The sequence below is a fragment of the Sciurus vulgaris genome (assembly GCF_902686455.1).
Source record: "Sciurus vulgaris genome assembly, chromosome: 2".
NCBI lineage: Eukaryota > Metazoa > Chordata > Mammalia > Rodentia > Sciuridae > Sciurus > Sciurus vulgaris.
In genome coordinates, this window is record NC_136462.1 from 196,293,787 (window position 1) to 196,307,928 (window position 14,142).

At 45.6% G+C, this 14,142-nt stretch overlaps 1 protein-coding gene across 15 annotated transcripts in view; it reads right to left on the minus strand.

Moving 5' to 3' along the window:
• BCAS1 (brain enriched myelin associated protein 1) overlaps positions 1 to 14,142 on the minus strand; it is a 91,164-nt gene that overhangs the window by 59,082 nt on the left and 17,940 nt on the right. For 14 of the 15 annotated variants that reach the window (XM_079127970.1, XM_079127964.1, XM_079127974.1 and 11 more), the window contains exon 4: positions 8,562 to 9,109. In XM_079127970.1, the coding sequence (XP_078984096.1) occupies positions 8,562 to 9,109 (548 nt within the window). Of the gene's footprint in view, positions 1 to 8,561; positions 9,110 to 9,273; positions 9,355 to 14,142 lie in introns of those variants that run through there. The other variant, XM_079127973.1, reaches the window with a different exon arrangement.

The window sequence follows — 14,142 nt, forward strand, 5'->3', positions numbered from 1 at the left end:
GCACGCCTTAGGAATTAGACTTTCCATGTCCTCTCTCAGCATTCCCTCTTTGAGGGGCTGACTTACAGTGACTTGAGAAAGTGACTAGAGAACTTGATCAGGCAATGTCCCTCTTGTGCCCCCTTTTGTGGCAGCAGTCACTACTTTGGGGGATGTTCCGGGATACATGAGTGAGCACACTCTTGAATACGGTCCATTGAGGTAGGATCAAATTATACATTTGCTGCTGGCAAGGGGTGGGCCCAGAGGGATTCCCAGGATGGCCCACACTGGCCAAAAGGGTTTGTGGAAGACGCCTCTGCCCAACACCTGCAGCCACTGACAAAGGCCTGTACCTTTATTAGAGGAAAAACACCCAACATTTTAAAAAGCTGCCTCAAAAAACAAAAGCGAATTCCCCACGGCTAGAACATGTTTCCCTTCTGTTCAGCCAACACTTCCCAATAGCGAGAAAGCAGCTTTGAATGCTGCCAGAATCTGGCTGCAGACCTCCTTAGAATTGTTTGGCCTGATGCAAAAGGAGAAAGAAATCACAACCTTTCCCTGCACTTTTAGGTAAATCTCTTTCCTGACTCCACCCTACCAATTTTAGCCAATATTCCCCTCTTTTCTCTGTGTTCTATTTTGAAACTTACTTTATTTTACTCCTGTTCTTTGGCTCATGTATTGCCTTTTTTTAATTGTTGAACTTTGCACTGAATTCCTGCCCATGTTGGAATCTAGAGTTCATATTTCTGACACAAAGAAAGCACTCATGTGTTTGCTGAATGACTAAGTGAAAGTACTCCCCTCCTGTTTATTGTTGAACATCTGCTGATGGATGGCTGTTCAGGCTGGAATTGCAGGCTAGTAAGTAGACGCTCCTAAGCAGCTTCACCTTGTGGTGAGCTGTATTGGGAAATAGTTTGTGATGGATGTATTTTACTCAACCCTTGACTCTACCACATTTGAATGCTGTAATAAAAGACGGGTCAATGGCTGCACTGTTAGGGAGCACTAGGGAGGGGTGGGGACTTGGGTGAGGTGGTGAGTAAATATGCCATTTCAAGAGACTCACTTCCCAGCTGGCTCTCAATGCCTGACTGGTGTTAGCTAGAATGTCCCCCCAGAAGGTCTGCTCTACTTGTTAGATTGCTCAAATGAGTAGTTAAGTCTGAAAACACTTGGTGAGAAGTTAAACAGATGTGCTTGTTGCAGGACTTCTCAGAGCTTTTAGAAGGTTGGTGTCTCCTGTGCATCTTCAGGAGGAAAGCAAATAGTATTTCCTGAAAGGTTTTGGTGGTGAAGCCCTATTTCTTGGCCAATCTCATTGGATGGAGGTTCTGGGGAATATGGACTTTAGAAAAATTAAAAGATATATGATATTTCCAAAGTTTCAAGGCATTTCCTCATTTTGAATTTCCAGACACAGTGGTTAGGCATGTGGGTACTGGTAACAAATTCCATCTCTGCCACTTGCCAGTCAAATGATCTCCCTCAAGGTATTTCACATTTCTGTGACTTAGTGAACTCTATAAATTCACTATTATTATAACCTTTGAAGGAATGAGCCAGACAGGCTAACCCTGGAGGGAAAAATGACTCAATTCACTAGATTTCAACTTGGTCAACACCATAACAGGCTAAAGATCAAATGAAGAGTTCCAATGTATGAGGGCAGTTAATCCCAGGGAAAACATATATACCATACATGCATTTTTTTTGAGCGCTCTCTCTCTCTCTCTCTCTCTCTCTCTCTCTCTCTATATATATATATATATATATATATATACACACATTGGATACATATCTTTTTTTATTTGTTCATACATGTATTTTGAAATCACTTTCTATTTAAAGTTATGCTAGGCAAAACATAATATTCCAATAGCACAGCCTGATGTTCTTCAAAAGGTAATAACCATTGGGAGCGCCAGCTGCATAAGGGACACTTGCACCCCTTAAGATCACCATCTGGGTATGTGCAAAGGGTTGTTATGATAGAACAACATTCTTCAAACTCTAAATTGTTACCATTAGTGGACTGGAAAATGATTTAGTGAGCCAAAACCAGCATTAAAAAAATCAAACAGAATAAAGCAGAAAAATTAGAAAATACTAGCCTGGGTCACATGCTGGACAAGTGGAAGTACTTGGTGACCCTTTGTTTGTGCACGTGCGTGTGCATCAGGTGAAGAAGTGGCAACTGCTTCTTACTGAGGGCCGTGCTCATGGTGGAAGCTAGTCTAGGGAGGGAACTGGAGCTGTTCCTGGGGGCTCCAGCAGCTCCATGCATTTAATGACCTCCCGATACCAAGCTGGGTCCGGAAGTTCTGCCTTGCGTTGCTATAAGGCTCAGAGCAGGCAACGGGTGCAGAGCGCCTGCAGCACAGCCTGCAAGTTACAAACTCTGAAGCAGAAGGACAATTACAACCAACTCCACCACATTTGGTGGTAAAGTTTGGACTTGCTCAGGTCACTCGGCTCCCAGTATTTCCACGTCACCTCTGCTGCAGGAAAATCTCATATCTAAGGTTTCCCGGAGGTACCACGGAGAAGCAGTATGGAGGGTCCTCAAAAGATGGCATGGGACCACCGCGTGACCCAGCTATGCTACCCCTCGGTATTTATCCTAAAGAATTAAAGTCAGCCTATTACAGGGATACGCGCACCCATGTTTACACAGCACACAGTTCACGGCAGCCAGACTATGGAGCCAGCCTGGGTGTCCATCAGTGGATGAGTGGATAAAGAAAATGTGGTACAGATACTGAACTTTATTCAGCTGTAAGAAACGAAATGATGTCATTTGCTGGAAAATGGATGGAATTTGAGAACATTATGTTCAGTAAAATAAGCCAAACTTAGAAGGTCAAGGGATGTATGTTTTCTCTCTTACGTGGAAGCTAGAGAGGAAAAAGGGAGAGGAAGGGAGGATCTCATGAAGATCAAAGGGAGATGAGTAGAGGAAAGGAACGGGGTGGGGAAGGGAGGAGAGAGGGAGAAGGGGGGAGGTGCTGGGGATGGCATCGGTTAAATTAGACCTTTCTATTGTGTTATGTGTGAATATGTAACAACAAATCCCACCATTAGGCACAACTATAATGCACCAATAAAAATATGGGAAAAAATGTTTCTTGGTGCTAAATTCATCACAATTATAGAGTTATGCAGAAGGCTCTGCTTGCTCCCAACCTGCCTAATTTAAGACGGACTTTCCTTTTGCACTGATGAATCTTTAGATGAATAGTTTTCTTTACTCATCAAAATGTCAAGCCTGGTGGCCAGACGGTATAAAGCAAAACAAATTAAAAACCACAATATATAACACTTGGCCTTCTGATGTGGGAACTAGGCGACTCATTTTTTAATTTTTAAACTTGGGATTAACTTGGCATTTCCAATTTCGCATATATTAACTTTTTCGAATCACACTTCCTCAAATTAATATTATTCAATTTTGTATAAGTTGAAGTCTTACTGCACAAATTTCAAATAATTAGTAAAAGCATTAGTGTTAGGTGTTTAAGAATGCAGATTTTGCGAAGGCAGGAGGATTTCAAGTTTGAGGCCCTAGTAAGGCCCTAATCAACTTAGTAAGGTCCTGCCTCAAAATTAGAAATAAAAGTGCGGGGGATGTGGCTCAGTGGTTAAGCATCCCTGGGTTCAACCTCAGTATTTAAAAAAAGGAAGAAAGAAGAAAGAAAAAGAATACAGACTTTGGAACTAGGTGATTCTAGCTAAAACTGTGTGACTTGGAGTGAGTGACTTTGTTTCTCTGAACTTTTGATTTCTTTGTCTGTAAAATGGCGAAAATAAAGGGATTTTATTGTAAGTTTTGATAGGTTAATGAGACAATTCCTTCAAAGAGATTTTTATCACAGAATTTGATTTAACATAGAGCAGAAAGAAAAATATTTGAGGGCTTCATATTGTCAAAACCCAGCTGGGAATGGGGACATCTGGTCACTTCATAAAGAACTTTATACTTGAAGCTGAAGTAAATTTTTGATTAACTGAAAAGGGAAGCAAGGGAGAGAGACTCGTGGGAAGCAGATGCCACCACCCAAGTCCTTCGTTGGCCACAGTGACTGGAGAAATTCAAGGGGCCAGGGGAAAACACAGTTGGGAGAACGGGCACAGGAAAAGGTCGTGGAAACACCCGAATGTCAGACTAGGGAACTGGGCCTTTGTGTACGGGCATTCAAGTTCCAGAGTGACTTCACGACCCCCAGTTAGCCTCACGCATTTAGTAACAGCTCTTAGATTAGATCCCATTGTGAGAGATCTGGTTGAGAACTGCAGACATGAAAGGTAACACGTATAAAATATGGAGCAGTAGGCAGGGAGAAAACCCATATACTAATAATAGCTTTTCTCCTTTTCAAACTGCAATTTCTCTGTGCTAAATATATAACTTATCTCATTTAATGTGCGCAAGTGTGAATCATGTGAAAACGTGCTAAAAACTATCATGATCCCCACTTTATCAATAAAAATACTGAGGCCCAGAAAGGTTAAGTAGTTTGCCCAAGGCTGCGGAGCCAGCAGGTGACAGAGAGAACACTCAGGTTACTTGACTTCAGTGCCTACATTTTAATTCAGTACTAAATCCCATGTGGAAAAGGACCCTGGGAACCTTGGCCCTTCAATCCCCATTGGACCACTAAAGAGCAGTGGTGGGGGCAGCTGCCACTGACTCGGATGAGCAAGGCTGTGGACCAGGCCCAGGGCAAGCTGCTGTGGGTGGTGAGTGCAGCTCGGGCTGCAGAGCATATTCACAGGGAGGTGCCGAAGTTCAAGCAGACGGACAGAAGAGGCGGCTGGATACAGAGGTCCGACTTCAGGGGTAGATCTTGTCAGCAGGTCAGGGCATTCAGACCAGTGAGACCCAGGGGATTTTCAAGGAAGTGGGTGTAGTTAGAGAAGGCACCCCAGAACAGGAACACGAAGAGCTCTGACAATTGGGGGATAAGTTGAGAGGGAAATCCAGGAGCAAGGGCCAGGGAGGGGGAGGACCTGGAAACCAAGCGAGGAGGATGCTTCAGGAAGGAAGGCGAGGCCTGCAGCAGAGAGTCAGCTGACATTGGATCCTCTGGGATAAGTGCTGAGACTTTCGGGATTTGGCAGCTGCCGGGAGGGCAGGGGGCAGGCGCAGCATCATGGGAGGCTCCACCAAAGCTTGAATGGAGTGTGTTCAAGGGAGAAAAGAGAAGAGGAAGCAGGAACATTGAGTGTTGCTCTTCATATCCGTGGTCTGAGCGCATTTGAGGTCTAACGTGCTTATCATCTGTCACTTAAGAGATGATTTTTCTTTTTAGGTGATATGCTTCTTGAAGGACTAGAAATGTGACTTATCTTTCATGCTTTGCACAAGGTAGGCGTTTAAATAACAATTGCAGAACTTAGCTAAAATCTTAAAAGAAAAGGAGTGTTCTGGGGCTGGGTTTGTCGCTCAGTGGTAGAGCATGTGTAGGCACTGGGTTTGAGTCTCAGCACCACATGTGAATAAATAAATAAAGGTTCATCAACAACGATTAAGAATATTTTTTTAAAAAGAGAAACATTCTCTTTAATTTTGTCCAATGATACATGGCAACATTTTCTGCACCCTTACCGGGCACAGACACCTCTGGAAGGACCACGTGGAAAAGAAAAAGAAACTGAGTGTGTTTTTTCTTTTTAACCACAAAGGTCAAATTTCCATGACATGGTCACTGTGTGCACGCATGATGACTCTCTTAAATGCTTATCTTAGAGCCCTGGTTCAGTAGGGGAGAGGGGAAAACCTCAGCTCTGCCAGCACGTTGGCTTGTGTGAGTCACAGCTCAGTGGAATCTTTCAGGCATATAATTTATCTTTTCTTTGGTCTGTGTAGTAAAGGCTTCATTTGTTTGTGAATTCTTGCCTTGTTTTAATGATGCTATGCTCTGAATGTAGTTTTATGAGGCACAAAAATAAGATTGTCATTCTGCAAACACAGAAGATTTGTGTGCTTTCCCCAGAATGAAATGGTGGCATCTCTCTCCCAATTCACAGCGCTGTGGCTTTGTGGCTGGAATTCCAATCCACTGAGGAGCAAGTGGTGAAAGTGGGGGAGGGGGAGGGCAGGGGAGAGGGGGAGGGGGACAGCTGATGAGCCCAGGGCATAATTTACCCTAAGAATTCCGAATCAATACATCGCTGCCTATCTATGTCCAGTGCAGTGTTCCCACCCAGAGTTGACTGGGAAGTTTTATTCACCTCACTGTCTGAGGGTTGTGTTCTCTCAATGCACTTACAGACCAATCGGTTTCCCCCAAATACAGGACCGTGTAGCCAGCGAGCAGATGAGAAAACTTAACAAATCAGAAGCCGATTTGGGGGGTTAAACATTCTCACAGACGTATGTATTTGAAAATCCACAAGTTCCCAGGTCGATGGAGAAATGCCTGTTTCTTATTAATTTGCATGTTTTATGTGTACATAATGCAGGTTGGGCACAAAATATTTCAAAATGACCACCAACCCAAGGTGGAAATTTGCAGCATATTGTAACAGAAGCCGATGGAGACTTTGTTGGTAAATCGAAGGGCGTTAGCTCACTTATCCAGAAAGGAAAGCAGGTTACGATTTTGGGGTACCCTGAGAGATTACTATGATTTCATGTTTCCAACACAAGTCCCACCTTTGGACTCAGATCTCACCTTGAAATCCACTCAGAGTCACTGTCCCCAGGAGGGTTTTTTCAATAAAGGAGGCTGAGTTAATAAAGCACAACTCGGAGCCAGGTGTGGTGGCACACACCTGTAATCCCAGCAACTCAGGAAGCTGAGCTGAGCTTTCCTAAGTTCAAGGCTAGCCTCAGCAACTTAGCATGACCCTGGTATGTCCACCGGACAGACTGCTCCCTGGCTCAGTGGGGCGCATCTTCCCGCGTCAGGCACCCTTCCAGCCCCGCTTCCCCTGGACAGCGCCGGGCACCCTGCCCAGCAATCCCAGGTTTATCTAGCCGTGTTTTCTCACTGGACAACCAGGTCCTAGGGAGAAAAACCCTGACCCTATCCACCACGGTGGCTCTGTGCCTCAGGCTGCTCCTGGACACATCTGAAGACTTACTCTTTACTATACGAAAGCTATTCAAGTGACTCCTTGAACTGGCACAGCTTGGGAAGTGGCCATCTGAAGGGACTTTTTTAAAAAAAAAAAAAAAAACTTCTGAAAAAAATTTTGAAAATAACTTCTTTTGGTCAAAATTTAAGGAAGTAGGCATGGTGGCACATGGCCGTAATCCCAGCCAGGAGGCTGAGGGGCAGGAGGATCTCAAGTTCAAAGCCAGTCTCAGCCCCTTAGCGAGTCCCTGTTTCAAAATAAAAAATGAAAAGGGCTTAGTGTTCCGGTGTCCTGGGTTCAATCCTCAATACTGCTCCCCTCCCCCCAAATTTATAGAGACAGCAAAATGCTGAGAGTAGAGCCCCCACAGTGAGCTTTACTAGGTTTTCTCAACTTCAACTGTCCAGAATTTTGGGCTGGTGTCTAATAGGCACAATATAATTCTTGACGTCACCCCAGATGCATTAAAACCACTGATTAATGTGACACTCATTTTCACTAAGAAAAACAATATATGCACAGTGCTTAGAACACAGCCTGGAATATTTTAAGTGCTAAAAAGATGAAAGCAAGTGTTATTAGCATCTTAGCCGTACATCATTACATGGTCATTAAGACAAATATATTGACAGTGGCGATATTTAACCATGTCATAAAAACTAATTTTTTCTTTGTTCTAGATTTAACTAGAAGCTCTTACTTTATGTCTAAATTTTGAAAATTATTATTTAAAATATCTGTTAACCAAGAAAAGGAGTGTTTTAAAAATACAGTGTATCAACTTCTATTTCCTTTCACATTCAAGGAGTTATTTTCCTGCTCAGAATACAAACAGACTCTTTCAAGGTTAAATGCTCTCTTTACTGTCTAAAAAAGCTTGCTTTTCTTTGCTAGGGAAAGAAAGGAACTGATTCAGGATATGGCTTTTTTTTTTTTAATCTATTTTTTACAAAGTATTACTCTAGCTTGTTGGAAAATAACCAATACATAAAATAGTCTGCAGAGTGTAAACTACACCTTCGCGCAAAAGATAGTTAAAGATCAATCCGGGATCTTCTGAGCAAGGCATGAAATGTGTCCCAGCTAATGCCTGTAACCACACCGTATGTCAAACACGCTGCTGAGACCAGGCAGGGGATTTAAGTCTTTTAGGAACCATTTTTATTCCACTAATGCCTTTCTGTCCAGACTCCACTGATCATAAATGCAACCTGTCTCCCTCGCCATTGATAAATGGAGGGACGGGTTCATCTGTATGTAACTCACCTCCTCTTTTCTTGTACATAAAACAGATGTCACGGCTGTTATTGTTCTGACAGCAGATGTTTCTGCCCCGGGAGCCTCTGCACTGCCACCGCTATTTGTCCTAGGGGGGTGTGCGGCTTGGTCCCCGGCTAGGACTGGGTGACAGCAAGGTGACGCACGTGCCCCCGTCCTGGCCCGGCCTGCTGCCGCGTGCTCTGGGGCGCGGGGTCCTGGCGCGCTCTTACCTTCCCTGCAGGGACCGCATCGCCCTGCCCCGGGCATCCAGGGGTCTCCTCGGCCTGGTCCCCGCACTCGGCCCTCCTGGCTTCCTCCTGGATGTCAACGGCTGCCTTGTCCCGTCCCTTGTCCAGTTTGAATAATTTGTCGAAAAAGCTGGAGTCCTTGGCGGGGGCCGCCCCTGACTCAGGTGCCCCGGGGGCAGAGAGGGCCTGGTCCGGGCCGGGGGTCCGCCCTGGGGTTTTATCCGCGGCCCCGCCGGGTGCAGCTGCGCCCGGAAGCGCAGACTTCTCACTCGGGTCTTTGTTCCCTGGAGCGTTATTGGAGCTGACATCAAGCTTCGCGGGTCCATTGGATGAATCTGTGCCTTGGTCTCCGGTACGTCCTGGTACAGGCCGAGAGAGTGTCAAGAAAAAACGAGATTTAGCAGCTGGTGCCTCGGGTTTGGCCTCTTTCCCAAGATTCTTTCCGTTGGCATCGGCCACAGCGCCCATCTCCATTGTCTTGGGGGAAGAAGTGGTCACATTATCCTTCTGGATGCTTATTCCCAGATCGACTGTAAACACAAACATAAACAGAGGTTATTCAGCAAACCAGGAAATTCCAGGATAAATAATGGACTCCAAACTGTTGATACACAAAGGCCACGATGCAAACCAGGACCTCGCTTTCTCCAGCTGCGCTGTGGAGCAGAAGTTAGCCATCCAGATGTCCACTGACCTGCCTTTCCCGAGAGCGGGGCCGCAGGTTGGCGGGGAGGCAAAGTCCCTGGCTGCCAGGCACTGCATGAGTGACACTCAGCTTCAGTTGTCCTCTATCTCCACAGGAAGCGAGAAGAAGCATTTATGGGACAGTGGTTAAGAGCTTGGAACTGCAGAATAGATCAGGTTTTGGAACTTGGTAATGTTAACTTTTGGAATCAACCATTCTTTATCGTGGGGGATCCATCACAGGGTACTCTTGTTGTGACCACCAAACACATCTCCAGATATTGCCCAATGTCCCCTGGGGGCGGGGGACGATCATGTTTGAGAACCACTGAGTTAGACTCTATTTAAATCCAAGTTATTTCATTTTTCTCTGCTTCTATTTTCTGGCAAAATAAGGCAAATAATAGAACCTGCCTTATAATTTTGTTATGAGGATTGAATGAGATAATATTGTAAAGTACACAGGAGGGCGTCTGGACTAGACGAAGTGTTCCATGAATGATGTGAACCTTAGCTACTGTCATTACTCAGGAGTGAGAAGCTGACATCCAGAGAGGTTGATCCACCTTCCCATGGATGACCAGCAAGCTAGGAGGTAGCTAAGCCTAGCACAGGCAGAAATCGGCTCCTAACTTCATTGCTTTCTCTTGCTTTCTCATGTTAGCATGGAACTTTAGGAGTGTTGCAGATTGATACCAGAAATACTGGCAAAGTTTGCTCTTTAAAGGCCAGCCAAGCAGGGGTCTGCCCAGGAAGGCACGGTGGACGGTGGAATCAGACCTGGTGTTGGGGAGACCATGTGAGTGGACATAGGCTCCACCTCCGCCTGGAGGCGCACTTTCCAACACCCGCCTGTTGGTGCTTTGCCCTCTGCCTTGACTTAATTGAGTGGCCTCCCCCCTCCCCAGACCCTTTCCATAAAGCAGTGTGATTTGGGAGGGTGGGGCGGGGAGGAGGATATTGAGAATTTTGGAATCACCGTTAAAGATCTTCTGGATCCTCTCCTGAGGAACTGTGTGATCTTGGGCAAGTCCCTAAAATTCGCTGTGTCTCCTCATTTGTAAAATGGGAACATTAGTAGCTTCCTCACAGGCTTGTCGTGACGGAGGCCCGGGGAACTTTGCATGAAGGACCTGGCCAACGCCTTTTGTACACGAAAGTGACAAATGGCCGGGTTACCACTAAGATTCCTCCCCTTCCTTCGACGGAGCATTGTGTATGACACACTTGTAAGGAGACACTTCTTAATATGTTGGTAGGAAGTCAGAGAAGGATAGAGGGAAGATAGAGGGAAGGGAAGAGGGAAGGGAAGATGCCCTTCTTCTGCTTATATTGCACATTAATTTGTGGCGATCAGCGTTCTCGCCCTCTCCCCCCCCCCCCCCGCCTCCCTCCCCCTGCCCTTCGTTGGCAATTGTTTTGACCAAACTCTAGTATCCCACAGTGTTTAAAGACAGGAGCAAACACACACGAGGACAGAGCTGGAGTCTTGCTGGGCCTGGCGGCCTCCTCCCTCAACACTGAGGAGCAGGAAGTGGTTCAAGACCAGGCCAGGGGCTGCCAAGTGCTGCGCCCCAGCCTCAAAGCCCCTTGCTCTCCTCTGGCTCGTCACACCTTTACCTGTGGCCCAGGACTTGGTGCTGGAGGTAAGTGCTGTAGGAGGGAGGGAAGCAGAGAGGGAGAGGAAGAGTGACAGACAGACGCAGGGCACGCAGGGAGCACAGGGGGCAGCTGACCTGTCAGAGAGGATGTAAATGACTTGTGGGCACGGCCACACCAGGAGCAGAGGAAACAGTTGACAAAAAGGGAGAGGCTGTGAACAAGGAAGGGACTTTCAAAATGCCAAGAGCATCAACTGACTCCTTTCAGGCTTTTCTCTCTGCGCCTCGCCCCCTGGCTGGGAACCAAAGAACTGGTTGTAAGCGTGTTAATGCCAGAGAAAAAGTCTTTGGAAAAGAAACCCAACTTCTCATGGATAGACTTTTTAAAAAAGTGCCAGAATTTTGCTTTGCCAAAGGACGAATCCCATGTATGTTAGCAGATGTAGACAACACCTCTTGGTATCAGAGAACAGGCAAAGTGTTTTCAATAACTTATAAGAACTCAGTGTCCTTAGATGGTTCGTTCCGTGACCACTGAAGTGCCAACTCCAACCTTGGGGATGCACACCCCAGTCCATCACCCAGGTTTCCATTTCCCTTGCTAAGATGCTCATGTCCCAGGTGGGTACCTGACCTAAGCTAAATTAACAAAAATGGGAACTTTTGCTGCACCTACTAGAATAGAATTGTACCCTTTGTGTTGGGGTCAGCAAGCCACCAGGTCATACATCTAGAGGTGGTGCTGGCTTTGACCACAACATTGGGGTGGTAACCAACAATTAAGGATCAACACAGATGAAGGCAGAGCCGGGAGATCCAGAAAGTAGATGTCAAATGATATCATTTAGACATCTGGATCCAGCTGTGCCTGAAACTGGATTTTATTGTTGTATGAGCCAACATTACCTACACCCCACTCCTTGCTAGTTTAAATTGAGCACATGCTCAGTGACTTGGAGAGAAATTCAGGGAACTGGTTAGTACCGGTTTCTCTTGTTATTCAGTAAGAATCAACTCTCCCCCAGGGGAACTATCTCCAAGCTCTTCAAATGTGTCCCACAGGCATTTGGGACCAGAGAAAGATAGCAAGGAATGGGTGAGCTCTGGGAAGTCTAGGAAATACACTCACTAACATTTCATCTTAATAAAAGTTGAGGGAGAAAAATCCATGGTGGAGAGATCACAGCCATCTGAGACCTTGGATAAACTCTAAAAACGGATAAAATAGATTCTAAAACACTCAGACACACACAACCAAACTGTGTGCATTGAGTTGGGAGAAAAGCCATTGGAATAACAGACTGTCTTTTTGCCAAAATGGGGCCTATTGACATGCTTCCCCACGTTATCACCGAAAGAGTACGTTCCTTCTAGAAGACTGGAGCTAAGCTTTCAGTTCCTATGAAAAATTTTGGGGGAAACTCATTTTAAATCTGGCTTCAATAAAGAGTGCGCTTGTGAAGCAGACAAACAGATGACATAGCAAAGAGATTTTACTTTTCACAGAAAAAAAAGTACAAGAGTTTAAAGAAGATTAAAGGAAATCAAGTAAGAATACTTGCAAATGGCGGCTCCCAAATACTTAGAAGATGGAGTTGAAAAATTTGACCTCCTTCGTGCAGAAAAAGTAGTTTGTACTGTGCATGTGTTCTTTTAAAGGAAGTAATTTTATCTAGATGTGTGATTGAAAACATTTCCAGGAGCATCTTCAGGTTACTGTAAAGAACTTAGATTGTGGATCAGAGGGACATGATTTTGACTCTCAATCCCTCACTCATGAATTAGGTGACATGGTAAGTGACATCGAATCTTTATGCCTCCGTTGGTTTTCTTATAAAATGGGCATGAAAGCAAGAGAGCCTTCCTCAAAGGCCAATTGTGAGAATTAAGTGAATTATTTCCTATCAAGTGCCTGACACACGCTGGTGGGTGGTGAATGTTCAGGAATCACTAGTTGTCTTTGTTCTATTTTTATTCTCTTACTATGATTATTATTTTCTATTTCTAAATCTAGGCCAGAAGGGGAGAAATGATTCAAGTGACTTCACCTGCAAACTTGAAAAGTCTGGAAAGACTTTTAAGAGTAAGATGATATGAATCAGAAGTGCAGAACTCTTGAGCCAGAAGTTTCCAGAATGTTCCCATCACTTGCCGGCACCGGGTCTTCTTTGTCTAGACATCGGGCTTCACCCGCGCTCTGATGGTGCATTTACACACACGTTAGTCTTACAGTGTTCAGAACTTCTGGGGAAGGCTTGTCTGTTGTCGTTGCTGTTTTTCATGTGTCACAGCTGAAATTTTCACTCCGTGCAGCTGCAAAACCATGAGTCCAGTTCTGTGAGCCCTGGGAGCCAACCAGACCTGAAGGTGCCGCAGGAAGAGGCCTTTAACGAAAGCACCTCTGCATCTCCACAGCTTGGGTGCTGTTGCTCTCCCACTGCACAGGTGGGGAAACTGAGGCCTGAGGAGACGAGTATTCAACATTGTCCAGCTCACAAGGGTGGAGTCAGGGTTAGACCCACGCTTGCCTGGTTGCCAAGTTCAAACTCATAATGACAAGGGACAGCAGCAGCAAGAGCAGGAAGGCAGGAGAACGAGAACGGAGGCAGGAGGGTGAAGCAGACAGAGTGGCTTGATGAGTGAGCCACTTGATGAGTGAGCTCATTTTTTGGTGAGCAGATGAGTGCCTTTCCAAGAAAGCTATCCACCTGGATGGAGGTGGGGCTGTGCACTCTCACATCCAGGAAATACTGGGATGGGATTTTTGTTTTAAACAGAAATTAGGTCAAGTCATTTTCCTGCACAAAAATCATACAAAGAGGGCTTCACCCTGCCTAAAATCCAATCCTGACACCCCTGGGCCCCAGCTTCTAGAACCTCAGGTCACACCGTGTTCTTCCTCCTACATTTAGCACTCCAACCATTTCCCACCTGAAGCTCTTCGGATGCTGCTTGTTCTTTCCAACCGGGAATGCTGTCCCCCAAGAGCTTCCCACGGCTCCCTCCCAGTCACTCAGGCCTCAAGTCAGGTTGAGCCTTCCTCCACCGCCTACCTGAAGAAAGCCACCTGCTCACCCTCCTTCATTCTCTGGAGTACACAGAACATCCGTTGCTCTCTGGTTTGATTTCAGAACTATAGTTCCCATGTCTGCGGTTTTGATTTTCATGGTTTCGGTAACTTATGGTCAACTGCAGTCCAAAAACATGATTACAGCACAGTGCGATGAGAAATTAAAATAGCTTCTGAGAGACCACATTGACGTGACTTTCATTACAGT